Raw genomic sequence first — 26,637 nt, forward strand, 5'->3', positions numbered from 1 at the left:
TTTTTTTTTTTGCGCTATAAACAAAATACAACTGACAATTTTGAAAAAAAAAAAAACAATATTTTTTACTTTCTGTTATAAAACAAATCAACTAAAATTTTTTTAAAAAATCGAATTTCAGCAATTTAGGCCAATATGAATTCTGCTACATATTTTTGGTGAAAAAAAATCCCAAAAAGTGTAAATTGATTGGTTTGTGCAAAAGTTCAAACATCTACAAACTATGGGATAGATTTATGGATTTTTTTTTTTTTTTTTACTAGTAATGGCGGCAATCAGCGACTTATAGTGGGACTGCGATTTTGTGGCGAACAAAATCAGACACTGACACTGTTTGGGGACCAGTGATACTAATACAGTGATCGGTGACAATACTGTACACTGTCACTGTACTGACACTGGCTTGGAAGGGGTTACCATCAGGGGGTGATAAAATGGTTAAATGTCTGCATAGCTGGCGTTTTAGTGTAGTGTGGGAGGTGCTTGTACTAGCGGAAGACAAAGATCCGTGTCCCTGGTTTGCAGGAACACAGGATCAATGCCTTTCTTACTCACAGAATGGCGATCTGCCTGTTCTTTGTGTGTACCGAACGATCAGCGGGTGCCAGCGGACATCGGGTCCGCAGGACTGGCTGATCAGCTCCTGTTTAGAATCACAGCATTAGCATAAATGTATTTTATTGGGATTTTCAACATTTTTTACAAATAAATATGTGAAAAGTGTGGGGTTGGGCATTTGTATGGCGCCCCCCGGAGTCAATACTTTGTAGAACCCCCTTTTGCTGCAATTACAGCTGCAAGTCTTTTTGGGGATGTCTCTACCAGCTTTGCACATCTAGAGAGGACATTTTTTCCCATTCTTCCTTGCAAAATATCTCAAGCTCTGTCAGATTGGATGGAGAGCGTCTGTGAACAGCAATTTTCAAGTCTTGCCACAGATTCTCAATTGGATTTAGGTCTGGACTGTGACTGGGCCATTCTAACACATGAATATGCTTTGATCTAAACCATTCCATTGTAGCTCTGGCTGGATGTTTCGGGTCGTTGTCCTGCTGTAAGGTGAACCTCCGCCCCAGTCTCAAGTCTTTTGTAGACTCTAACAGGTTTTCATCTAAGATTGTCCTGTATGTGTCTCCATCCATCTTCCTATCAACTCTGACCAGCTTCTCTGTCCCTGCTGAAGAAAAGCATCCCCACTACATGATGCTGCCACCACCATGTTTCACGGTGGGGATGGTGTGTTCAGGGTGATGTGCAGTGTTAGTTTTCCCCCACACATAGAACTTTTTGGCCTAAAAGCAAAACACTATTTTGGTCTCATCTGACCAGATCACCTTCTTCCACATGTTTGCTGTGTCCTCCACATGGCTTCTCACAAACTACAAACAGGACTTCTTATGACTTTCTTTCACCAATGTCTTTCTTCTTGTCACTCTTCCATAAAGGGCAGATTTGTGGAGAACACGACTAATAGTTGTCCTGTGGACAGATTCTCCCACCTGAGCTGTGGATCTCTGCAGCTCCTCCAGAGTTACCATGGACCTCTTGGCTCTTCTCTGATGAATGCTCTCCTTGCCCGGCCGGTCAGTTTAGGTGGACGGCCATGTTTTGGTAGGTTTGCAGTTGTGCCATACTCTTTCCATTTTCCGATGATGGATTGAACAGAGCTCCGTAAGATGTTCAAAGCTTGGGAGATTTTTTTTTTTTTTTTTTATAACCTAACCCTGCTTTAAACTTCTACACAACTTTATCCCTGACCTGTCTGGTGTGTTCCTTGGCCTTCATGATGCTGTTTGTTCACTAAGATTCTCCAACAAACCTCTGAGGGCTTCACAGAACAGCTGTATTTATACTGAGATTAAATGACACACAGGTGGACTCTATTTACTAATTAGGTTCCTTCTGAAGGCAATTGGTTCCACTAGATTTTAGTTAGGGGTATCAGAGTAAAGGGGGCTGAACACCTCTAATCCACCATAGGGATTGGGATTATGGGAGCAGAACAGGGTGGCATCATAGATTTACTCTTCCCATCATGTTCTATGACAATCAACATCTTCCCTGAGAACTACCATGGTGGGTGGCTTAAGATGACCGACTTACTTACGTGGCTATACATGGTGCGGAATGTTGCAGACAAGCACTGGAGACGAGGAAGCTGCTTAGATAAGCGAGGACACATCTTCCATATTACAAGTCCAGGTAGAGGGACAATAGGTGTTTTTAGGTGACAAAAATTGGGAAATAATTTAATTGAATGTACCAACTACTCAGGGATTAATTTTTTTTTTTTTTTTTCGGGAAATTAGGTGCAGAAACTCAACTACAATCTACTAACAGAGGGCCTGAGGCAGAGGTGGTGGAAAGGAGTTCCACCAAGTTCCAGTTGAGGAAAAAAAAAAAAGGAGCACTGCAACCACTACTACCCTGTTTCCCCGAAAATAAGACCTAGCGTGGTTGTCGGCGATGGTTGCAATATAAGCCCTACCCCCCAAATAAGCCCTACCTTGTTTCCCCGAAAATAAGCCCTACCCTGAAATTAAGACCTACAAGGACTTTAACTAGGGCTTATTTGGGGGGTAGGGCTTATATTGCAGCCATCACCGACAATCACGCTAGGTCTTATTTTCGGGGAAACAGGGTAGCTCTACCCTGACCTGGTTCATTGGGAACCTTCACAGACAAGGAGCCAAGCCTAGCCCTCTACTTCCGTTGGACACATATACACTATATTGTCAAAATTATTGGGACGCCTGCGCTCACATGAACTTTTTAGATAAGGTGGAGAGCTTCAACTACACAAACACTGAAAAAAAAAAAAAAAAAAACTTTTTAGATGAATTAAGACTTGTAAGAGAAGAGATTTTATATACGCTGTATTGTCAAAAGAATCGGGAAGCTTGCCTTTACACACATGAACTTTAATGGCATCCCAGTCTTAGTCCGTAGGGTTCAATATTGAGTTGGCCCCGCCCTTTGCATCTATAACATCTTCAACTCTGGGAAGGCCGTCCACAACGTTTAGGCCTTTCATCCCCAAAAGGTGTTCTATCAGCTCTACTCGCTCATCCATGTCTTTATTGGACCTTGCTTTGTGCACATCCTCAAAGGCTGATACACAGACCAGTGAGTATTTACTCCAGTTCCACGAGGGATATTCTATCTTCTGGATCCATATTCTGGTTATCTGCTGCGAGGACTTGCCTGGTGACCCCCTAGAAATCTACGCAGAGTCCAACTTGGAGGTTTGGACTGCTGGGATATCCTTCCTTACGCCCTGGGTGGCACACTGCTTTAAAGACTCCCTGTCGCTGACAAGGGAGTCCACAGGATCTGGTAAGAGTCTATCTATACCACCTTTCCCATGATGCCCTTGTCTGATTGATGTGTTTTCTCTCCACGGATCTATACATCCCCAAACTGTTCCCACAAAGTTGGGGGCATGAAATTGTCCAAAATGTCTTGGTATGCTGACGCCTTAAGAGTTCCCTTCACTGGAACTAAGGGGCCAAACCCAACCCCACCATTGCACCCCACGAGTTTTGGGGTGGAGGAACTTGACTGGCCTGCACAGAGTCCTAACCTCAACCCGATAGAACACCTTTGGGATGAATTGGAGCGGAGACTGCGAAGGGGTAAAGCTTGTGCTACTGTTCAGTAATGGGAGGGCACTCTCTCAATGCCTCCAGAACTGCGATTGTGCTCTCAGCTACAGCTCTAGCTATCAGGAGCCAATGGGACAACCTCCCATTCATGTGATCACATGACCAAGAAGCCCATGCAACACCACCGGCGCGGCTTACTTCAGATGATTGAAACTGTACAGCACTGCACACATCTCTCTCTCTCATTAGTACAGTGACAGTGTACAGTTTTATCACTAATCACTGTATTAGTGTCACTGGAAATGCGAGTGTCAGTTAGCGCCATATTGTCCGCCAGCCAATCACAGTCCCTCTATAAGTCGCTGATCACCGTCATTACCCTATAGCATCTACAGTGGCAAAATAAATGTTTTGATCGCCTGCAGATGTGTAAGTTTGCCCACTTACAAAGAAATTAAAAGGTGTATACTGTATATTTTTTATCATAGGTGTATTTTATATGATAGACAGAATATCAACCAAAAATCCAGAAAAACACACAATACAAATGTTATAAATGGAGTTGCAGTTCAGGGAGTAAAATAAGTATTTGATCCCCAACCAACCAACAATAATTCTGCCTCTCACAGACTGGCTACAGTAGGTGCTCATGTGGTACACAGATTAGTCCTGTCAATGTAAGAAGGTCCTCCTAACGACAACTCGTTATGTGTATAAAAGACACCTGTCCACAGAATCTCTTTCTTCCATTCAATCCTCACCATCATGGGGGAGACCAAAGATCTGTCAGAGGACGTCAGGGAGAAGATTGTAGACCTGCACAAGGCTGGAATGGGCTACAAGACCATCAACAAGAAGCTCGGTGAGAAGGAGACAACTGTTGGAGCAATTATTTGCAAATGGAAGAAATACAAAATAACCATCAATCGTCCTCGGTCTGGAGCTCCATGGAAGGTTTCCCCTCATGGGGTGAGGATGGTCATGAGAAAAGTGACGGTGTGGGCGTCGGATGGGATGTTGCAGCCGTTTAAGCCTCCAGAGCCACTGACTGCAGAGGCTTCCTTGGTGCCCTCTCTTTGGTGCTATAGACCAGACATTACCCTTTGAGACACCCTCACTTTAGCTTGCTACAGGGGTAATCTACCCTATATATGTATTGACAGTGGATAATAACACTTTACAACAGTCAACATCTATATTGTCATTAGCTGGTGGGCGGGACGCCCTTTGTGTCGTGTCCTAGGTTGGGGACGCATTCGGTCCCTCAGTGACAGCAGCGGCTTTTAGTTCTTGAACCCTACTGGCAAACCATTCCGTCCCTTTAAAGTTTTTAAATTGGATGCTACATGATGCTGATCAAGAAACAACACGACAGATAAAGTACCTCACTATCAGCCCCTGAAGAAGAGGTCTCAACATTGATAAAACCTCGAAACGCGTCGAGATTCACTGTACAGCTTTCTTCTTGCTGAAACAGCCTTTGTGGGGTTAAGTGTACCTTTGAAAACTGTCATGTATCATTGCTGTATCATCATCAATTGAAACTTTGGCATCCGTTTTTTCTTTTCTCTTTTACCGATTGTTATGTCTTTTTAAACTTTTTGATAAATAAAATATATAATTATTATTTATACTTTGTTGATGTACTGCTTCGAGACTCCTGCTCTATAAAGTCCCACAAAGAGGAAAATTCCCCATTGTATATCTATATAGGGATGCGGGCAAGTTGTCTCTTTCCACCAAGTCCCGGTCACTATTCTATGTTTATGAGAAAAGTGAGGGATCAGCCCAGAACTACACAGGAGGAGCTTGTGAAGGATCTCAAGGCAGTTGGGACCACAGTCACCAAACAAACCATTGGTAACACAATACACCGCCATGGATTGAAATCCTGCAGCGCCCCGCAAGGTCCCCCTCCTCAGGAAGACACATGTACAGGACCGTCTGAAGTTTGCCAATGAACATCTAAATCAGGAATATGCAATTAGTGGACCTCCAGCTGTTGCAGAACTACAAGTCCCATGAGGCATAGCAAGACTGACAGCCACAACCATGACACCCAGAAGCAGAGGCATGATGGGACTTGTAGTTTTGCAACAGCTGGAGGTCCGCTAATTGCATATCCCTGATCTAAATGATTGAGAGAAGGATCAGGAGAAAGTGCTGTGGTCAGATGAGACCAAAATTGAGCCCTTTGGCTTTAACTCGACTCGCCTTGTTCGAAGGAAGAAAAATGCTGACTATGACCCTAAGAACACCATCCCTACAGTTAAGTGCAGAGGTGGAAACATGATGCTTCGGGCTGTTTCTCTGCTAAAATGTACAGGCCGACTTTGCCACATTGAGGGGCCAATGGACGGGGCCATGTATTGTAAAATCTTGGATGAGAACCTTCTTCCCTCAGCCAGAACACTGAAGATGGGTCGTGGATGGGTCTTTCAGCATGACAATGACCCAAAACATACCGCCAAGGCAACAAAGGAGTGGCTCAAGAAGAAGAACATTAAAGTCATGGAGTGGCCTAGCCAGTCTCTAAACCTTAATCCTAAAGAGAATTTACGGAAGGAGCTTAAACTTCGAGTTGCCAAGCGACAGCAAAGAAACCTTAAGGATTTAGAGAAGATCTGTAGAAGAGTGGACCAAAAATCCCTCCTGAGATGTGTGCAAACCTGGTCTGTGCTTGCCAACAAGGGTTTCTCCACCAACTACTAAGTCATGTTTTGCTTGAGGATCAAATACTAAATTTTACTCACTGAACTGCAACTCTTGTGTGTTTTTTTCTGGATTTTGGTTGATATTCTGGTCTCTATCATATAAAATACACCCATGATAAAAATTATAGACCCTTCATTTCTTTGTAAACTTACACAATCTGCAGGGGATCGGAAAATAGGTTTCCCCACACTGTACCATAGTTTGTAAACAATATAACCTTCACACAAACCACTGAATATACAGAGGGAGGGGGACTCCGCTAGGCAACCGACTCTTACTGATGTGGTCACATTTCCTAGCAAGTTCAAAGACGCATTGGACGTGAATAATAAAAAAAAATTATAGAAAGAAAATTACTGCAAGTGAACATTGAAATTCATTATTTTGCGCTTTGACCTGCAATTTTTGGTATTATGTTGGCGACGGTTTTACCTTGCCGGATGCATACCTCTGCTTATGCCTTCTCGTGATAAGTCCTGTTTTGCCCACGTTAACTTTTATATAGAAGTTTAACATATTGTTACCTTTTTTTCCAGGGTGTCAAACATGTTTCAGGTTCCCCCATGTCTTCCATCAGCCCAAGCTGGATCCCGTGGCCTTCACCAAGACAATCAGAATAATGAAGGCCAATGAATCAATATTCAACTTGAAAATAAGCAGTCACCGGAAACACGTTTCCTTTATGGCTATTTTCTTTATTTATTCAATAAAATAGCTTTCACCGCCATCATAGGTTCACTTCATCGTTTTGAGAATTACGGCAAGTAGCAATTTTTGCAGTGGGTGAAGGAGTACAAGAACGCGAGGGATCGATAGTCATAACAAAGCCCTTAACCGTTCGGGGTCATCACGATTGTGGTGGACAAGGGAGGAGAAGGGGATATGGGAAGCACTTGATGCAGCTCATGACGCACAGTCACCTCGCCCCAGGGTGCGTGGCGTGGAGAAACCTGAAAATTTCAACTTAAGTGCTCCACAAAAGGTTCGGTGTCACACTCACAGAACAGAATACCTGAGACATTAAAAAAAAAAAAACTTCTGACTAACAGGCAACAAAGTCTTGCAGGACGATTCCGTCCCTTGTTCAGATTAAATAAGCATTATAGATCGCTTGGACGTTTTTTTTTTTCATTTTTATTAGATACGAAAAATATGGATTATAAAGAAGGATTATAAAGACTGACCTCTCCAATATGAGTTTTAGGAATGGTGCTGCCCTACCCATGGACCAGGATTAGAACTAGTGCCACCCTAACCATGGACCAGGATTAGAACTGGTGCCGCACCCTACCCATGGACCACGATTAGAAATGGTGCTGCCGCACCCATGGACCACAATTAGAAATGGTGCCGCCCCACACCCATGGACCACGATTAGAAATGGTGCCGCCCCACACCCATGGACCACAATTAGAAATGGTGCCCCCCACACCCATGGACCACAATTAGAAATGGTGCCGTACCCTACCCATGGACCAGGATAAGAACTAGTGCCGCCCTAACCATGGACCAGGATTAGAACTAGTGCCTCCCTAACCATGGACCAGGATTAGAACTAGTGCCTCCCTATCCATGGACCACGATTAGAACTGGTGCCGGGCCCTACCCATGGACCACGATTAGAACTGGTGCCGGGCCCTACCCATGGACCACGATTAGAACTGGTGCCGGGCCCTACCCATGGACCACGATTAGAAATGGTGCCGCGCCCTACCCATGGACCACGATTAGAAATGGTGCCGCGCCCTACCCATGGACCACGATTAGAAATGGTGCCGCGCCCTACCCATGGACCACGATTAGAAATGGTGCCGCGCCCTACCCATGGACCACGATTAGAAATGGTGCCGCGCCCTACCCATGGACCACGATTAGAAATGGTGCCGCGCCCTACCTATGGACCACGATTAGAAATGGTGCAGCGCCCTACCCATGGACCATGATTAGAAATGGGGCCGCACCCTACCCATGGAACAGGATTAGAAATGGTGCCGCCCCACCCATGGACCAGGATTAGAACTAGTGCCGCCCCACACCCATGGACCACAATTAGAAATGGTGCCGCCCCACCCATGGACCACAATTAGAAATGGTGCCGCCCCACCCATGGACCACGATCAGAAATGGTGCCGCCCAACCCATGGACCACGATTAGAAATGGTGCTGCCCCACACCCATGGACCACGATTAGAAATGGTGCCACGCCCTACCCATGGACCACGATTAGAAATGGTGCCGCCCCACCCATGGACCACGATTAGAAATGGTGCCGCCCCACACCCATGGACCACGATTAGAAATGGTGCCGCCCCACACCCATGGACGACGATTAGAAATTGTGCCACCCTAGCCATGGACCACGATTAGAAATGGTGCTGCCGCACCCATGGACCACAGTTAGAAATGGTGCCGCCCCACACCCATGGACCACAGTTAGAAATGGTGCCGCCCCACACCCATGGACCAAGATTAGAAATGGTGCCGCCCCACACCCATGGACCAAGATTAGAAATGGTGCCGCCCCACCCATGGACCACGATTAGAAATGGTGCCGCGCCCTACACATGGACCACGATTAGAAATGGTGCCGCGCCCTACACATGGACCACGATTAGAAATGGTGCCGCCCCACCCATGAACCACATAAAGGAAATGGTGCCTCCTTACCCCTGGACCATGATTAGAACTGGTGTCACCCTACCCCTGGAACACGATTAGAAATGGTGCCACCCTACCCATGGACCACGATTAGAAATGGTGTCACCCTACTTATGGACCATGATTAGAAATGGAACTAAACTCTACACCCGGATGGTTTATTACATCCCATCAATATGTATCCAATCAAGGAACTAGTGACTAATCTCTACTCAGAAGAACATCTAGACAACCCAACCAATACTGCCACTTGGTAGAGAAACCTTTGGGTAGTGGTCATGCAGAGAGCTACCTGAGCCAGACATCACTTTTTACAATCAGCTTATGTGTTCCCACATTTGATGTACCTCCTCTCCCAGAAGGACAAGTGGGGAGCGCTACAACTATGACAAAGATCAAAAAAACTCATTTTTTTTTTTTTAGATGATTAAGACTTGCTGAGAAGGTCTAACAAGCCCATGGTTTCGATTTAGAGAGAATTGATTATTTCCAGTTGGTATTGTGCACGATAAAAATTAGATAAATGTTCTATCGTACTGTATTTTCACAAGTGGGGGCTACAACTAGCACAAAAAAAAAATAAAAAATAAAAAAAAAAATTGGATGACTTTTTGGAAGTTTGAATCAAGTTTTTTTTTTTTTATTTATTTAAATAAAACGAGAAATTCTGGTGATTTTAGGAAAGATAAAATAGGATTTTATCATATCACTTTATCATAGATAAAGTGGAAGACTAGCACAAACACTGGAAAAAAAAAACAATTTGGATGAATTTAGACTTGTAACAGAAGATTTTATGTACACTATATTGTCAAAAGTATTGGGACGCCTGCCTTTACACGCACAAACCTTATTGGCATCCCAGTCTTACTCCGTAGGGTTCAATACTGAGTTGGCCCACCCTTTGCAGCTATAACAGCTTCAACTCTTTTGGGAAATTAATTCAAGAGGGACAAAAAAATAAAATAAAAAAAAAAGTGCAAACAATACATAATGTAGCAACACTTTTTTTTTTAGGGTCCAGTCTACAACTAGGCTGGGTAATCATATTAAAATGAATTAAATAGAAAACACTTTATGAGCAATAAATTGTTCATAGAATTTGCCCACAAATGTCTGTCTATAGATAATACAAATTACTATAATATTTTAGGTCAAAGAGGAGATCCACATTCTTGAAGGCTTTCCACATACATATAAAGCAAAAATGAGCTATCATGCCAGGGTTACAAAAAATAAATTAAATTAATTAAAAGTAGCCCTAACAATAATATTTACATTTTTTTTCTAATCAAGTCAAGCTCAATCAGGACTGTATATCCATCCCTACAAAGAAAAAAAAAAGAAAAAAAGAATAAAATAAAAAAAAATAAAAAAAAAAAATAAAAAATTTTAAAAAAATAAAAGAACAAAATCAACTTTTACTCAACTGAGCCATATTCGTATATGGGACTAATGGGAGAAATGTTAACTCTCCCCGAAATAAAAAAAATCATACTTATTTCTCAAACCAAGAGGAAAAAAAAATTTAGAAAAAAGGTGCAAACAATACAAGGTAGCAACACTTTTTTCAGGGTCCAGTCTACAACTACTGGGTAATCGTAATACAAATGAATTAAATAGAAAAAACACTTTATGAACAATCAATACATTGAAAAAAAAAAAATTAAAATAAAAGTAAAAAGGAAAAAAACAAACCTCAACTTTTACTCAACTGAACCGAGCCAGGTCCAGTCTATAACTACTGGGTATTCATATTGACATGAAATAAATAGAAAACACTTCATGAACAATCAAATTGTTCATAGAAATTGTTAGAAACACTTTTTTTTTTTAGTACAAACTAATTCATATAGGTGGTTTTTACAAAAAAAAAAAAAATAAAATGGGATCATAAACTATCATACTACATGTCAAAAAATGTCTATCTATAGATAATACAAATTAGTATATTATTTTAGGTCAAAGATGAGACCACATTCTTGAAGGCTTTCCACATACATATAAGACCGAAATGAGCTAGCATGCCAGGGTTAAAAAATAAATAGAATTAAAAGTACCACCAACATTACATTTTTACAATTTTTTCACACCAAGTTCAGTCAAGCTCAACTGTTTATCCATCCCTACAAAAAATAAAAAAAATAAATAAAAAAAAATAAACCTCGACTTTTACTCAACTGAACCAAGTTCAGTCAAGCTTGACTGTTTATCCATCCCTACAAAAAAAAAAAAACACAAAAAAAAACAAACAAATAAATAATAATAATAAAAAAAAAATTAAACAAACCTCAACTTTTACTCAACTGAACCAAGTTCAGTCAAGTTTGACTGTTTATCCATCCCTACAAAAAAATAAAAAATAATAATGAAAAAAATAAGGAATAAACAAACCTCAACTTTTACTCAACTGAACCAAGCCATATTCTTATACGGGACTACTGGGAGAAATTTTAACTCTCCCCGAAATTAAAAATGATTCTTTATTTCTCAATCCAAGAAGGAAAAAAAAAAAATATATCAAAAAAAGGTGCAAACAATACAATGTAGCAACACTTTTTTTCAGGGTCCAGTCTACAACTACTGGGTAATCATATTAAAATGAATTAAATAGAAAAAACACTTTATGAACAATCAATAAATTATAAAAAAAAAAAAAATAATAATAATTTTTAAACACCCTAACACAGTCTTAAAACGGGAATATAAAAACTGGAGCAGCAATACTTTTTTTCCGATCTTCAGATGAAGGTGATCCAAAATGCCCCAAAAAAGGGGAAAAATAAAAAAATAAAAAAAGGTCGTCAGGGTGCTACCGGCCCAACTTCTATCTACAGAGATCTGCAAGACCACGAAAAACCTACATCTTGATAATGGATGGGTTGAATATGGAATAAAATGGATCCACGGCACATGAACAAACATCTATTTCAGGATTATGGGAAATGAAGTGGGGGGCTGGGGTAGTAGGGGGCCGGGGTAGTAGGGGGCCGGGGTAGTAGGGGGCCGGGGTAGTAGGGGGCTGGGGTAGTAGGGGGCCGGGGTAGTAGGGGTGCAACTTTGGAGGTCCAAATAATACGGTTTGCCCGAAGATAGACTTGTAGAAGACGAGTACACATGGTCACCATTAGAACACTTGCTTTGACATCCGTGAGAAAATGCTAGGAAAAAAAAAAGTTCCAGGCCAAAAATTTTTTGTCCTTCCGGCCACTTAGTTGTGTTTTTATTTTTTTTTTTATTTTTTTTTTTTTTTTAGGCATGGCAATTTTAAATAAAAAGCGATGCATATTTTTTTTCGATTAAGGTGCCAGTTATATGACACGACGTTCCCCCGGCTGACAGACCAGTTCTATCCTCCTGCAGTGCAAGCGTTGTCGGAATGGACAGACTGTCAAAGCTCCTCGCCGTCGATCGGGGGGAAAATGCATAATAAGAGTGTAAATAGAAGTCCGAAGAACCAGCTCCCGAACAAAAGGAAAAAAAAAAACCAAGACACTACACTAGGGGCCCAGCAGGGCTGGCCTCTCGCTTTTTTTTGTAGCACTCTCCAGAGTTGAGTCATTGGCGTTATTTTTTTTGGGGGCTAGCACCTGTAGTCTGTTTTCGTTGAGCACTCTTCTTATATACTGATAAAGGATAAATCTTCATCTCACAGGACAAAATCACCTCCATAAATGAACACAAAAGCAAAAATACTAAAAAGAAAAAAAAAAAACAAACTGTAGGGCCTCCTGCCGCTTTCCCCTCGTTGCAACAAAACGCGTCGGGCTACTTTCACTGTTTTTTCACAGAGAAATCCTTTAGGAGCTTCTACTTTTCCGTGTCCGGACTTCCTTTCGGCTCTTTGGGGACTTGAACAGTCATTTCTACAGCGTTGGGATCCGCTGGTCCCTCAGGAACATCGGCCGGCTCAGCTTCTGTGGGCATCAGCGGGACGGCGGCCACCTGCCGGCAATAAAGACAACTTGGGGTTAAAAGAAAAGTTCTATTACAGGGACCAGTTTACTGTCCTTAAGACTTTAGGGGGGGGAGGGGACCAGATTGTGGCCAGTGGGGGGGTAGAAAATGTTCCAGACCCACCATCAGTGAGAATAAACATTGCCTCATGTTTGGTGGTCAGCGGGAGGAGTGCCCCCCCCTGCCAAGGTGTCAGCGGGAGGAGTGCCCCCCCTGCCAAGGTGTCAGCGGGAGGAGTGCCCCCCCCCTGCCAAGGTGTCAGCGGGAGGAGTGCCCCCTCCCCCCCCGCCAAGGTGTCAGCGGGAGGAGTGCCCCCCCACCGCCAAGGTGTCAGCGGGAGGAGTGCCCCCCACCGCCAAGGTGTCAGCGGGAGGAGTGCCCCCCCCCCCTGCCAAGGTGTCAGCGGGAGGAGTGCCCCCCCCCCCTGCCAAGGTGTCAGCGGGAGGAGTGCCCCCCCCCTGCCAAGGTGTCGGCGGGAGGAGTGCCTCCCCCCCCTGCCAAGGTGTCGGCGGGAGGAGTGCCTCCCCCCACTGCCAAGGTGTCGGCGGGAGGAGTGCCCCCCCCCACTGCCAAGGTGTCAGCGGGAGGAGTGCCCCCCCCCCACTGCCAAGGTGTCAGCGGGAGGAGTGCCCCCCCCCCCACTGCCAAGGTGTCAGCGGGAGGAGTGCCCCCACCCCCGCCAAGGTGTCAGCGGGAGGAGTGCCCCCACCCCCGCCAAGGTGTCAGCGGGAGGTGAAAGAGCTTACAATCTATTAGGGAATAAAGGAGCCACAGTGGGTGGAAGATCTTACAATCTTTTACGGTATAAAGGAGGACACGGTGGGTGGGTGGGAGAGCCTACAATCTATTAGGGTATAAAGGAGGATATGGTGGGTGGAAGAGCTTACAATCTATTAGGGTATAAAGGAGGATTCGGTGGGTGGAAGAGCTTACAATCTATTAGGGTATAAAGGAGGATACGGTGGGTGGAAGAGCTTACAATCTATTAGGGTATAAAGGAGGATACGGTGGGTGGAAGAGCTTACAATCTATTATAGGGTATGAAGGAGGATACGGTGGGTGGAAGAGCTTACAATCTATTATAGGGTATGAAGGAGGATATGGTGGGTTGAAGAGTAAAAGGTCAGTTGGAGACCATCAGCATGAAGAGGACATGGAGGACATGGAACAGAAGTAATGTAACCATTTCCAGAATACATTCATCTGAGATCAGCAGAAAATATATATGACATCATAATGACAAGAGAACGTTCAGCAATAAGATTTCTATGAGGCGGTTTGGAATTTCTAACACTTTGGACCAACTTACGGAATCTAGTGGAGGGGCTCCGTTTTCCGACTGTCCTGGAAGACTTAGAGACTCCTGTAATATCCCTCGTCTGTCCAGCACGCTACAAAGAGACAACGGAGGGGCATTCATCATCCTCAATATCACCGTAAGAGAGGCAAATACCACACACACTATGACATCACTTTAATAGAACGCACATGAATAAACAAAGTATAAAAAAGGAGAGTGGACCCGGTTTGACAATGCAACCTATAAGTACCACATTCCTATATAATTAGCAACAACTAATACAGAAAAAAATTCCAGGTCCCCTATGTACCAAAGGTAGGCTCTGAGGAAGAAGGTAATCTTTCGAAACGCGTCTGCCAGCAGTGGTTCGCACATCCTCTCTTCAGGATCTGGAGACTGCTAGCAGTAGACGGATTGTCACAAGGTGGTTTTCTTTCCATCTTTGGGAGTAGTTTTTAATATATTTTTTCTTCTAATAAATATATCAAAAGGATAATGCGCAAGGCTGGTGCGCCCTCTTTTTTTCTATCCCCTATGTACCAATATAAAACTCTGTTACAGAAAAATAAAAGCTCCCTTTGATTTTTAGAACAAGGCCTTACCTTATGTTGGACGAGGAGGCCTGGCTCGCATTCTCCGCTTCAATTCATCCCAAAGGTGTTCTATCGAGTTGAGGTCAGGACTCTGTGCAGGCCAGTCAAGTTCCTCCACCCCAAACTCGCTCATCCATGTCTTTATGGACCTTGCTTTGTGCACTGGTCCAAATCATTTGGTGGAGGGGGGATTATGGTGTGGGGGTTGCTTTTTAGGGGTTGGGCTTGGCACCTTAGTTCCAGTGAAGGGAACTCTTAAGGCGCCAGCATATTTTTGGACAATTTCATGCTCCCAACTTTGTGGGAACAGTTTGAGGACGGCTCCTTCCTGTTCCAACATGACTGCGCGCCAGTGCACAAAGCAAGGTCCATAAAAGACATGTATGAGCGAGTTTGGGGTGGAGGAACCTGACCTCAACCCCATAGAACACCTTTGGGATGAATTAGAGCGGAGACTGCGAGCCAGGCCTTCTCGTCCAACATTAGTGCCCTGACCTCACAAATGGGCTTCTGGAAGAATGGTCAAACACTCCCATAGACACCCTCCTAAACCTTGTGACGGCCTTTCCAGAAGAGTTGAAGGAGTTGAAGCTGTTATAGCTGCAAAGGGTGGGGCCAACTCAATATTGAACCCTACGGACTAAGACTGGGATGCCATTAAAGTTCACGTGTGTGTAAAAGGAAGGTGTCCCAATACTTATGAGTGTATATAGCTTCCTGAAAACATCACAACCCCACCGCCTTAGTACACCTCCAGGCTCCAAGTCTAGGTTCACACCATCACAGCATGCGGCTCCGGTGCGTCCTGGTTCACCGTTTCAGGTCCAATTTCGTCCTGAATTTTTGGCTGCATTCGGACCTGAAACAGACCAAAAGACGCACACAGGTCTCCTGTGCAAATTCTCCATAGAGAGCCGGTCAGAATCTCCCGCTATTGCGAATTGGATGCAGTGAACCCTCATCCAGTCCTCAATGGTGTGAACCCGGCCTAAAGAGCCCCAAGTCCTGAAACTGGACCTTGGGAGGAGTTCTGTAAATACCAAAATGCCTTGGTGGGTGGGTGTCCGTGTGGAGGGGTGGATGTTCCTAGGCTGGCTGTTTTACATGCCGACCACCCTAGATAAACACCCCCACATGTGATGCTGAGCTTCAATGACTAAAAGAACTGAAATCCAATGAATGAAAAGGAGGTGTGGGGGGCCAGGGACAGTCAAGGTTGGGGAGAAAAGTGCTAGAAGATGCTGGTCGTTCTCCAGCCAGGAATGGAGGTTGGCGCTCTATCAAAACTCGCTGCAGCTTCTAATGCACATGGTGAGAAGCTCACAGTGTGCAGTGAAATCAGAGGAAGACATTTCAGTCCAGGAGAGGAGCCGGTACAACCTGTGCAAGACTGAAGGGGAGGCCAGGTTTAGGACCGTCTACTAACACTTTTAGTAAACGTTCTGAAGATGGGTTATCAGAAAGTTCTCTCAAAAACTGAGTCAGCATAGTCATTTGGATAGCAAGAATAATTTCCGCTAATGAACCACGATGGTGATTACAGAAAGAACAGCTGGAGGCGTTCCAGGCGTGTCTCCTATATTCCCGGAGATTTAATGCCGGTAAGGACAATCCAATACCGGAGTGCAACCACCAAGACTGCTGTTATCTGAAGTTGCAGAGCTGATGCAACAATTTACACATTAAAGTGAAACTTCGAATATTCTCAGGATTCCAGGAACACAAGAACGGGTGCCGGTAATCTCTGCAGGCCGTGGGATCAACACCTGAGAACCACGCTCAGCGGTGGGGGGGGGGGGGGGCTACAAAAACCATTGTTAGTTAAAACTAGAAAGTGCCATTCTTATTTGGTGCCAGTGACATTTTTGACCACCTGACGTATTTGAGAAAAAACGTTTTCAGCAGTTTAAATTTCCGTAAAAAAAACCCGAAACAAAACAAAAATCAGGGGTCCACCTATTTTTGGCTAGTAGGTGTGATGGTGGTGGTGGTGGGGGGGGGGGGGGGGGGGCATGTCCACCTATTTATGGATAATGATCAAGGATCCACCTATTCTTGGCCATATAGTAGGTATGATGGTTGCAGTCCACCTATTTTGATCATACAGTAGTAATGATGGTTAGGGGTCCACTTACTTCTGGCCATATATTAGGTGTGATGGTTAGGGGTTCACCTATTTCTGGCCATATATTGGGTGTGATGTTGGGGGGGTCCACCTATTTTTGGCCATATAGTAGGTGTGGTGATCAGGGGTCCACTTATTTTTGGCTATAGTAGGTGTGATAGTGGGTGGTTCATCTATTTTTGGGTAATGATCAAGGGTCCACATATTGTAGTAGGTACGGTGGTTGCAGTTCCCCTATTTTGATCATATAGTAGTAATGATGGTTAGGGGTCCACCTACATCTGGCCATAAATTGGGTGTGATATTAGGGATCCACCTATTTCTGGCCATAAATTAAGGTGTAGTATTTAGGGATCCACCTATATTTGTCCATACAGTAGGTGTGATGAGGGGTCCACCTATTTTTGGCTGTAGTAGGTGTGGTGATCAGGGGTCCACCTATTTTTGGCCATATAGTAGGTGTGGTGATCAGGGGTCCACCTATTTTTGGCCATATAGTAGGTGTGGTGATCAGGGGTCCACCTATTTTTGGCCATATAGTAGGTGTGGTGATCAGGGGTCCACCTATTTTTGGCCATATAGTAGGTGTGGCGATCAGGGGTCCACCTATTTTTGGCCATATAGTAGGTTTGATGGTGGGGGTCCATCTATTTTTGGGTAATGATCAAGGGTCCACCTATTGTTGCCCATATAGTAGGTATAATGGTTGCAGTCCACCTATTTTGATCATATAGTGGGTGTGATAGGTAGGGATCAACCTATTTCTGGCCATATAGTAGGTGTGATGATTAGAGGTCCACCTATTGTTGCCCATATAGTAGGTATGATGGTTGCAGTCCACCTATTTTGATCATATAGTGGGTGTGATGGGTAGGGATCCACCTACTTTTGGCCATATAGTAGTAATGATGGTCAGGGGTCCACCTACTTCTAGCTATAGATTAGGTGTGATGGTTAGGGGTCCACCTACTTCTGGCCATAGATTAGGTGTGATGGATAGGGGTCCACCTACTTCTGGCCAACTATTAAGTGGGATGGCTAGGGATCCACACATTTTTGGCCAAATAGTAGGTGTGATGGGTTGGGGTCCACTTATTTTTTACCCATAAAGTAAATGTGATGGTCAAGAGTCCACCCATGTTTTGGCCATATAGTAGGTGTGATGTTCAGTTTTGGGCACCAGTTCACAAAAAAAGGATATCGGGGGAACTGGAGAAAGTGCAGAGAAGAGCAAACAAACTGATAAGAGGCATGGAGGAGCTCAGCTATGAGGAAAGACTAGAGCAGAGGTAGGCAACCAGTAGCCCTCCAGCTGTTGTGGCATTACAATGCCATGAGGCATTGCAAGGCTGGCAATTACAATCAGAGACATGTAGTTCTGAAACACAGCTGGAAGCCCCAAGTTGCCTACCCCTGGACTAGAAGATCTGAATTCTTTCTTGAGAAGAGGAGATTAAGGGGGAACATGATCACCATGTATAAATACATAAGTGGTCCATATAGTGAACTTGGTGTGGCATTATTAACTTTAAGGCCACCACAAGTGGGCACTCTTAACGTCTGGAGGAAAATAGATTTAACCTTCAAATACGGAAAGGTTTCTTCACGTTAAGAGTGAAAGAAAGAAAATGTGGAATAGACTCCAAGAGCTGGTTCTGTCCAGCTCAGTAGTTTAAAAAAAAAAAAAAAAAAAGGCCTGGATTCTTTCCTAGATATACAAAATATAACTGAATACTAACATTTATAGGTAAAGTTTGTCCAGGGAATATCCAATTGCCCCTCGGGGGGATCAGGAAGGAATACTTTCCCCTGCTGGAACAAATTGGATCATGCTTTTTTTTGGTTTTTGTTGCCTTCCTCTAGATAAACAGTGGGTATAGGACTGTGTATAATATATATATATATATTTCTTCCAGAAGAGCATTTGTGAGGTCCGACACTGATGTTGGACGTGAAGGCCTGGCTCAGTGTCTCCGCTCTAATTCATCCCAATTGATGAATAATAGATGTAAAAGGCAGGCATCCCATAGTGTAGGTCCACCTATTTTTGACCATATAGTAAGTATGATGGGTAGGGGATCCACCTACTTTTGGCCATGTTGGTGGTCATGATGGTTAGGGGTTCACCTATTTTTGGCCATATAGTAGGTGTGATGAAAGGGTCCACCTATTTTTGTCTATAATAAGTGTGATGGTCAGGGGCTACCTATTTTTGAGCAATAGTGCACCTACTTTCAGCAACAGTAGATGTAATGGTCAGGGTCCACCTTTTTTTGGTTAAAGATCAAGGGTCCACCCATTTTTGCCCATACAGTAGGTATGATGGTGGGGGTCCACCTATTTTTAACCATATAGAAGGTGTGATGGTAGGGATTCACCTACTTTAGGCTATATAGTAGATGTGTTGATCAAGCGTCTACCTATTTTTGGCTACAGTAGATGTGATGCTTAAGGGTCAATCTATTTTTGGCTATAGTAAGTGTGATGAAGGATCCACCTACTTTTGGTTACAGTAGATGTGATGGTCGGGGTCCACCTATTTTTGGGTAAAGATCAAGGGTCCACCTATTTTCGCCCATATAGGAGGTATGATGGTTGGTGTCCAGTGTCCACCTATTTTTAACCATATAGTAGGTGTGATGGGTAGGGATTCACCCACTTTTGGCCATGTAGTAGTCGTGACGGTTAGGGATCCACCCATTTTTGGCTATATAGTAGGTGGGATGATCAAGCATCCACCTATTTTTGGCTACAGTAGATTAGGGGTCTGCCTATTTTTAACCATATAGAAGGTGTGATGGTAGGGATTCACCTACTTTAGGCTATATAGTAGATGTGTTGATCAAGCGTCTACCTATTTTTGGCTACAGTAGATGTGATGCTTAGGGGTCAATCTATTTTTGGCTATAGTAAGTGTGATGAAGGATCCACCTACTTTTGGTTACAGTAGATGTGATGGTCGGGGTCCACCTATTTTTGGGTAAAGATCAAGGGTCCACCTATTTTCGCCCATATAGTAGGTATGATGGTTGGTGTCCAGTGTCCACCTATTTTTAACCATATAGTAGGTGTGATGGGTAGGGATTCACCCACTTTTGGCCATGTAGTAGTCGTGACGGTTAGGGATCCACCCATTTTTGGCTATATAGTAGGTGGGATGATCAAGCATCCACCTATTTTTGGCTACAGTAGATTAGGGGTCTGCCTATTTTTGGCCATATAGTAGGTGTGATGGTTAGGGGTCCACCTATTTTTGTTCATATGGTAGGTGTGATAGTTAGGGGTCCACCTAGTTTTGGCCATATACAGTGGGGACGGAAAGTATTCATTTTTTCCCTCATTAATGTACACACAGCACCCCATATTGTACACACAGCTCCTCATATTGTACACACAGCACCCCATATTATACACACAGCACCTCATATTGTACACACAGCCCCCCCATATTGACACACAGCACTCCATATTGTACACACAGCCCCCCATATTGTACACAGCCCCCCATATTGTACACACAGCACCCCATATTGTACACACAGCCCCCCATATTGTACACACAGCACCCCATATTGTACACACAGCACCCCATATTGTACACACAGCACCTCATATTGTACACACAGCCCCCCATATTGTACACACAGCACCCCATATTGGACAGAAAAACACAGAATTGTTGACATTTTTGCAGTTTTTAAAAAAAAATAAAAACTGAAATATCACATGGTCCTAAGTATTCAGACCCTTTGCTGTAACACTCATATATATAACTCCGGTGCTGTCCATTTCTTCTGATCATCCTTGAGATGGTTCTACACCTTCATTTGAGTCCAGCTGTGTTTGATTATACTGGTTGGACTTGATTAGGAAAGCCACACACCTGTCTATATAAGACCTTACAGCTCACAGTGCATGTCAGAGCAAATGAGAATCATGAGGTCAAAGGAACTGCCTGAAGAGCTCAGAGACAGAATTGTGGCAAGGCACAGATCTGGCCAAGGTCACAAAAAAATTTCTGCTGCACTTAAGGTTCCTAAGAGCACAGTGGCCCCCATAATCCTTAAATGGAAGACATTTGGGACGACCAGAACCCTTCCTAGAGCTGGCCGTCCAGCCAAACTGAGCTATCGGGGGGAGAAGAGCCTTGGTGAGAGAGGTAAAGAAGAACCCAGAGATCACTGTGGCTGAGCTCCAGAGATGCAGTCGGGAGATGGGAGAAAGTTGTAGAAAGTCAACCATCACTGCAGCCCTCCACCAGTCGGGGCTTTATGGCAGAGTGGCCCGACGGAAGCCTCTCCTCAGTGCAAGACACATGAAAGCCTGCATGGAGTTTGCTAAAAAAACACCTGAAGGACTCCAAGATGGTGAGAAATAAGATTCTCTGGTCTGATGAGACCAAGATAGAACTTTTTGGCCTTCATTCTAAGCGGTATGTGTGGAGAAAACCAGGCACTGCTCATCACCTGTCCAATACAGTCCCAACAGTGAAGCATGGTGATGGCAGCATCATGCTGTGGGGGTGTTTTTCAGCTGCAGGGACAGGACGACTGGTTGCAATCGAGGGAAAGATAAATGCGGCCAAGTACAGGGATATCCTGGACGAAAACCTTCTCCAGAGTGCTCAGGACCTCAGACTGCGCCGAAGGTTTACCTTCCAGCAAGACAACGACCCTAAGCACACAGCTAAAATAACGAAGGAGTGGCTTCACAACAACTCCGTGACTGTTCTTGAATGGCCCAGCCAGAGCCCTGACTTAAACCCAATTGAGCATCTCTGGAGAGACCTAAAAATGGCCGTCCACCAACGTTTACCATCCCCCCTGACAGAACTGGAGAGGATCTGCAAGGAGGAATGGCAGAGGATCCCCAAATCCAGGTGTGAAAAACTTGTTGCATCTTTCCCAAAAAGACTCATCAAAAGGGGCTTCTACTAAATTAGGGGTCCACCTAGTTTTGGCCATATGGTAGGTGTGATGGTTAGGGGTCCACCTATTTTTCGTCACATAGTGTACCTTTTTTCTTAGATTTGAATCTTTTTCAGTGTGACTTGAAATTCCCTTGGCCCTGCTGCATTCAGAATGAAGGACTCAGCCTTTTCTATCTCAGCGTTTTTAGCGTGCCACTTTTTTGGCAGGCAGCTGCTAAGGCGCCGCATTGGCCGAGCTGCAGATTCACCACTTGGATGAAGTAAAACATTGCAGCTGAGACTGGAGAATTAAAAAAATTACCCGCAGTGTCCAGACACGGACAAGCGTTTTTAGACAACATGCATTCTGCTTTAGGAACTTAAGTTATTTTTCCACTGTCGACGTTTAAAAAGTAGATGTAAACCCTCCATACAACCAGTGAAGTGACCGGCCTCAGGTGTTACACAGAGATGAAACAAATCCACTTACAGTTGTACATGTTTATCTGCAGTCTTCTCTTCTCTACATTCAAAGTGCAGAATTTACTCAGCTCTGAAAAGCAGGGGGCGGACAGCTGAAGTTACCTCAGTGAGGAGAGCTCTGAGAGCTGATTGGAGGGAAGAGACCCCACCCCCTTGACACAGCACACAGGAACAGAGCTGAGGCTGTAAATCTGCTGGAGGTCCCTCCCCTGTCACCATTTTCCTCTTGGTGTCAGGAAAACTCATCAAATGCGATTCATGCATATAGCAGAGGAAGGAAGCAGCAGAGAGAAAAGGACGTTCAGAGGTTAATTTTCTAAAACCGGAGCAGCTGTGCATAGAAACCAGTTTCCAGTTTTTTTTTGTGAAAGCCAAATTGAACAGGCTGAAGTTAGAACTCTAGAGGGGATATGATTTGTTCATATTTCATGTCTGAGGTATACAACTACTTTCAGGAAAGACCAAAAACAAATCTAAAAATGATTGAATGCCATTATATTCTGCTCTACAATGCTGTGCTCCTACTTCCCCCCTGTAAAATTAACAAATATGAGAGTGCTGCCGCCATACCTGGGCTGAACAGGACCACACAACACTTCGCAGCAGTTCTTCATAAGGTTGCCATAACTGTACGGGTTCTGCACACGGTTTTTACCTGTCCAAGACCCTTTAATCTGCAGAAGAAGATGAAGACAGGAATGGTTATCACAGAATTACCACTGTACATGGAACACAAGGCAACTACTACCAGGTTGATGGATGTAACCAACGAGCTCTCAACCTTCTAACCCAAGAAGAACCCTTGAAAAAACGTTGAAGTCTTAAGGAAACCTGCTTAACAAATTTCCTGAAAATTAGTGGGAACAAGCCCCCCCCCCATTACATTGATGGTTGTTGGAAAGAACGTCCCAATTACATTGCTAGTTTGTGGGAGAAAAACCCCCATTTTATTGATGTCCAATTACAATGATGGCCAGTTGAAAGAATGTCCCCACAGCATTGACGGGCAGTGGGATTAATGTCCCCATTACACGGATTGCCAGGGGGAAGAAAACCATGATTACACTGGTTGTCAGTGGGAACAATGTCCCATGACATTGATGGTCGTTGGGAAGAATGTCCTCCATTACATTGATGGCCAGTGGGAAGAATGTCCTCCATTACATTGATGGCCAGCGGGAAGAATGTCCCCCATTACATTGATGGCCAGTGGGAAGAATGTCCCCCATTACATTGATGGTCAGTGGGAAGAATGTCCCCCATTACATTGATGGCCAGCGGGAAGAATGTCCCCCATTACATTGATGGCCAGCGGGAAGAATGTCCCCCATTACATTGATGGTCGTTAGGAAGAATGTCCCCCATTGATGGCCAGTGGGAAGAATGTGCCCCATTACCTTGATGGTCGTTGGGAAGAATGCCCCCCATTACATTGATGACCAGTGGGAAGAATGCCCCCCATTACATTGATGGCCAGTGGGAAGAATGTCCCCCATTACATTGATGGCCAGTGGGAAGAATGTCCCCCATTACATTGATGGCCAGTGGGAAGAATGTCCCCCATTACATTGATGGCCAGTGGGAAGAATGTGCCCCATTACCTTGATGGTCGTTGGGAAGAATGCCCCCCACTACATTAATGGTCAGTGGGAAGAATGCCCCCCCTTACATTGATGGTTATTGGGAAGAATGCCCCCCAATACATTGATGGTTATTGGGAAGAATGCCCCCCAATACATTGATGGTCGTTGGGAAGAATGCCCCCCATTACATTAATGGTCAGTGGGAAGAATGTCCCCCATTACATTGATGGCCAGTGGGAAGAATGTGCCCCATTACCTTGATGGTCGTTGGGAAGAATGCCCCCCATTACATTGATGGCCAGTGGGAAGAATGTCCCCCATTACATTGATGGTTATTGGGAAGAATGTCCCCCATTACATTGATGGTCAGTGGGAAGAAAGCCTGCCCCCCCCCATTACATTGATGGTCGTTGGGAACAATGCCCCCCCATTACATTGAAAGCGCATCAGAATTGATTAACCCCATACAGGTTCAAGATAAATTTCTACCCATTGGAAGCATGGGACACACCTGTGGGGTAGAATGTCGGAATGTTACACAAAGCTAGACAGCGTGAGGAAGAGCAGAGATGCTCCCAACTGTACGGTAGCTGCTGCTTATTACATGACTTGAAGATTACAGTAAATTATTTGCATAAATGATCTAGCATTTCCATATTTTTCAGAATTTCCTCGTTATGCAACAAGCAAGCAATACACAAAAAAAAAAAAAAAAAAAAAAAAAAAGAAAGAAGAACCAAAAACATTTAAATAGCTTAAAAAAAAAAAAAAAAAAAAAAAAAAAAAAAAGAAGATCTAAAAAGAAAAAAAGTCAGTAAAAATAGCCAAGATTAGTTGATTAGTGTTAGCTAATGGATATAAGGAGCTGCATTTCTTTTTCTTTTTTTTGTTAAATAAAAACATCACTACTACATTGCTCTCCACTAGTTTCCGGGGCCCAAGTGACTTACAGGGCACAGGAGTTTGCTGGCTCAGCACAGGTGCCATTCAGAGAACACTTTGAAGCATTCTCTGATTGGATGAAGGGGAGTTTGTGATGTCACCACCCTGCGTCTCCACTTCACCCAACCTGAAAAAGCTTTGCATGGAGAGAATACCCCTTCCTCAGATTCTGACCTCCTGTGTTCACAATGCAGCCGCTCAGCACGGGACCTGGAAGCTAGTGGAGATCACTGTAGTAGGGGTGTAGTGGGGGGGGGGTGTAGTAGGGGTGTAGTAGGAGGGGTGTATACTATGGTGTTTCCAGCCTCTAGAGCAGTCTCCAAACTGCTGCCCTTTGCTTGACTTTATCCGGCCTTGGGACATTATTCTGCTCAATGAAACAAATGGGGCCTAATTCCTGCCACTGACACTGGGGTGCTATTTTTCCCACTGACTTCAACAATTGGCCACTATTCTTCACCCAAATACCAAAGATGGGGCACCGTATACTCCTACTGATGCCAGGAAATGATTCTATTCCCGCTGCCCACATTCTGCCGCCCACCACCCCCCCTAAAGACTAAAGGACAGTAGACTGGCCTTTGTTTAGAAGATTTAGAGACTCCTGCTCCAGCAGTGTCCCGTCATTGGTATCAGTGGGAGGAATAGTGCCCCATCATTGGTATCAGTGGGAGGAATAGTGCCCCATCATTGGTATCAGTGGGAGGAATAGTGTCCCATCATTGGTATCAGTGGGAGGAATAGTGTCCCATCATTGATATCAGTGGGAGGAATAGTGTCCCATCATTGGTATCAGTGGGAGGAATAGTGTCCCATCATTGATATCAGTGGGAGGAATAGTGTCCCATCATTGGTATCAGTGGGAGGAATAGTGCCCCATCATTGGTATCAGTGGGAGGAATAGTGCCCCATCATTGGTATCAGTGGGAGGAATAGTGTCCCATCATTGGTATCAGTGGGAGGAATAGTGCCCCATCATTGGTATCAGTGGGAGGAATAGTGCCCCATCATTGGTATCAGTGGGAGGAATAGTGTCCCATCATTGGTATCAGTGGGAGGAATAGTGCCCCATCATTGGTATCAGTGGGAGGAATAGTGTCCCATCATTGATATCAGTGGGAGGAATAGTGTCCCATCATTGGTATCAGTGGGAGGAATAGTGTCCCATCATTGGTATCAGTGGGAGGAATAGTGCCCCATCATTGGTATCAGTGGGAGGAATAGTGCCCCATCATTGGTATCAGTGGGAGGAATAGTGCCCCATCATTGGTATCAGTGGGAGGAATAGTGTCCCATCATTGATATCAGTGGGAGGAATAGTGTCCCATCATTGGTATCAGTGGGAGGAATAGTGTCCCATCATTGATATCAGTGGGAGGAATAGTGTCCCATCATTGGTATCAGTGGGAGGAATAGTGTCCCATCATTGGTATCAGTGGGAGGAATAGTGTCCCATCATTGGTATCAGTGGGAGGAATAGTGTCCCATCATTGGTATCAGTGGGAGGAATAGTGTCCCATCATTGGTATCAGTGGTAGGAATAGTGTCCCATCATTGGTATCAGTGGGAGGAATAGTGTCCCATCATTGGTATCAGTGGGAGGAATAGTGTCACATTAGTGGTATCAGTGGGAGGAATAGTGCCCCATCATTGATATCAGTGGGAGGAATAGTGTCCCATCATTGATATCAGTGGGAGGAATAGTGCCCCATCATTGGTGTCAGTGGGAGGAATAGTGTCCCATCATTGGTATCAGTGGGAGGAATA

General features: G+C 44.3%; 1 protein-coding gene across 4 annotated transcripts in view; it reads right to left on the reverse strand.

Moving 5' to 3' along the window:
- Positions 1 to 12,198: 12,198 nt before the first annotated feature.
- The window catches only part of ZDHHC9 (zDHHC palmitoyltransferase 9), an 88,150-nt gene continuing 73,711 nt past the window's right edge, over positions 12,199 to 26,637 (reverse strand). For all 4 annotated transcript variants that reach the window (XM_073598103.1, XM_073598104.1, XM_073598105.1 and 1 more), the window contains exons 8-10: positions 22,916 to 23,019; positions 14,245 to 14,326; positions 12,199 to 12,923 (exon numbers count right to left, since the gene is read on the reverse strand). In XM_073598103.1, coding sequence (XP_073454204.1) covers positions 12,789 to 12,923; positions 14,245 to 14,326; positions 22,916 to 23,019 — 321 coding nt within the window. In that variant the 3' untranslated portion in view covers positions 12,199 to 12,788. The remainder of the gene's footprint in view (positions 12,924 to 14,244; positions 14,327 to 22,915; positions 23,020 to 26,637) is intronic.

Source organism: Aquarana catesbeiana, linkage group LG09, assembly GCF_042186555.1.
Source record: "Aquarana catesbeiana isolate 2022-GZ linkage group LG09, ASM4218655v1, whole genome shotgun sequence".
In the NCBI taxonomy this organism is placed as follows: domain Eukaryota; kingdom Metazoa; phylum Chordata; class Amphibia; order Anura; family Ranidae; genus Aquarana; species Aquarana catesbeiana.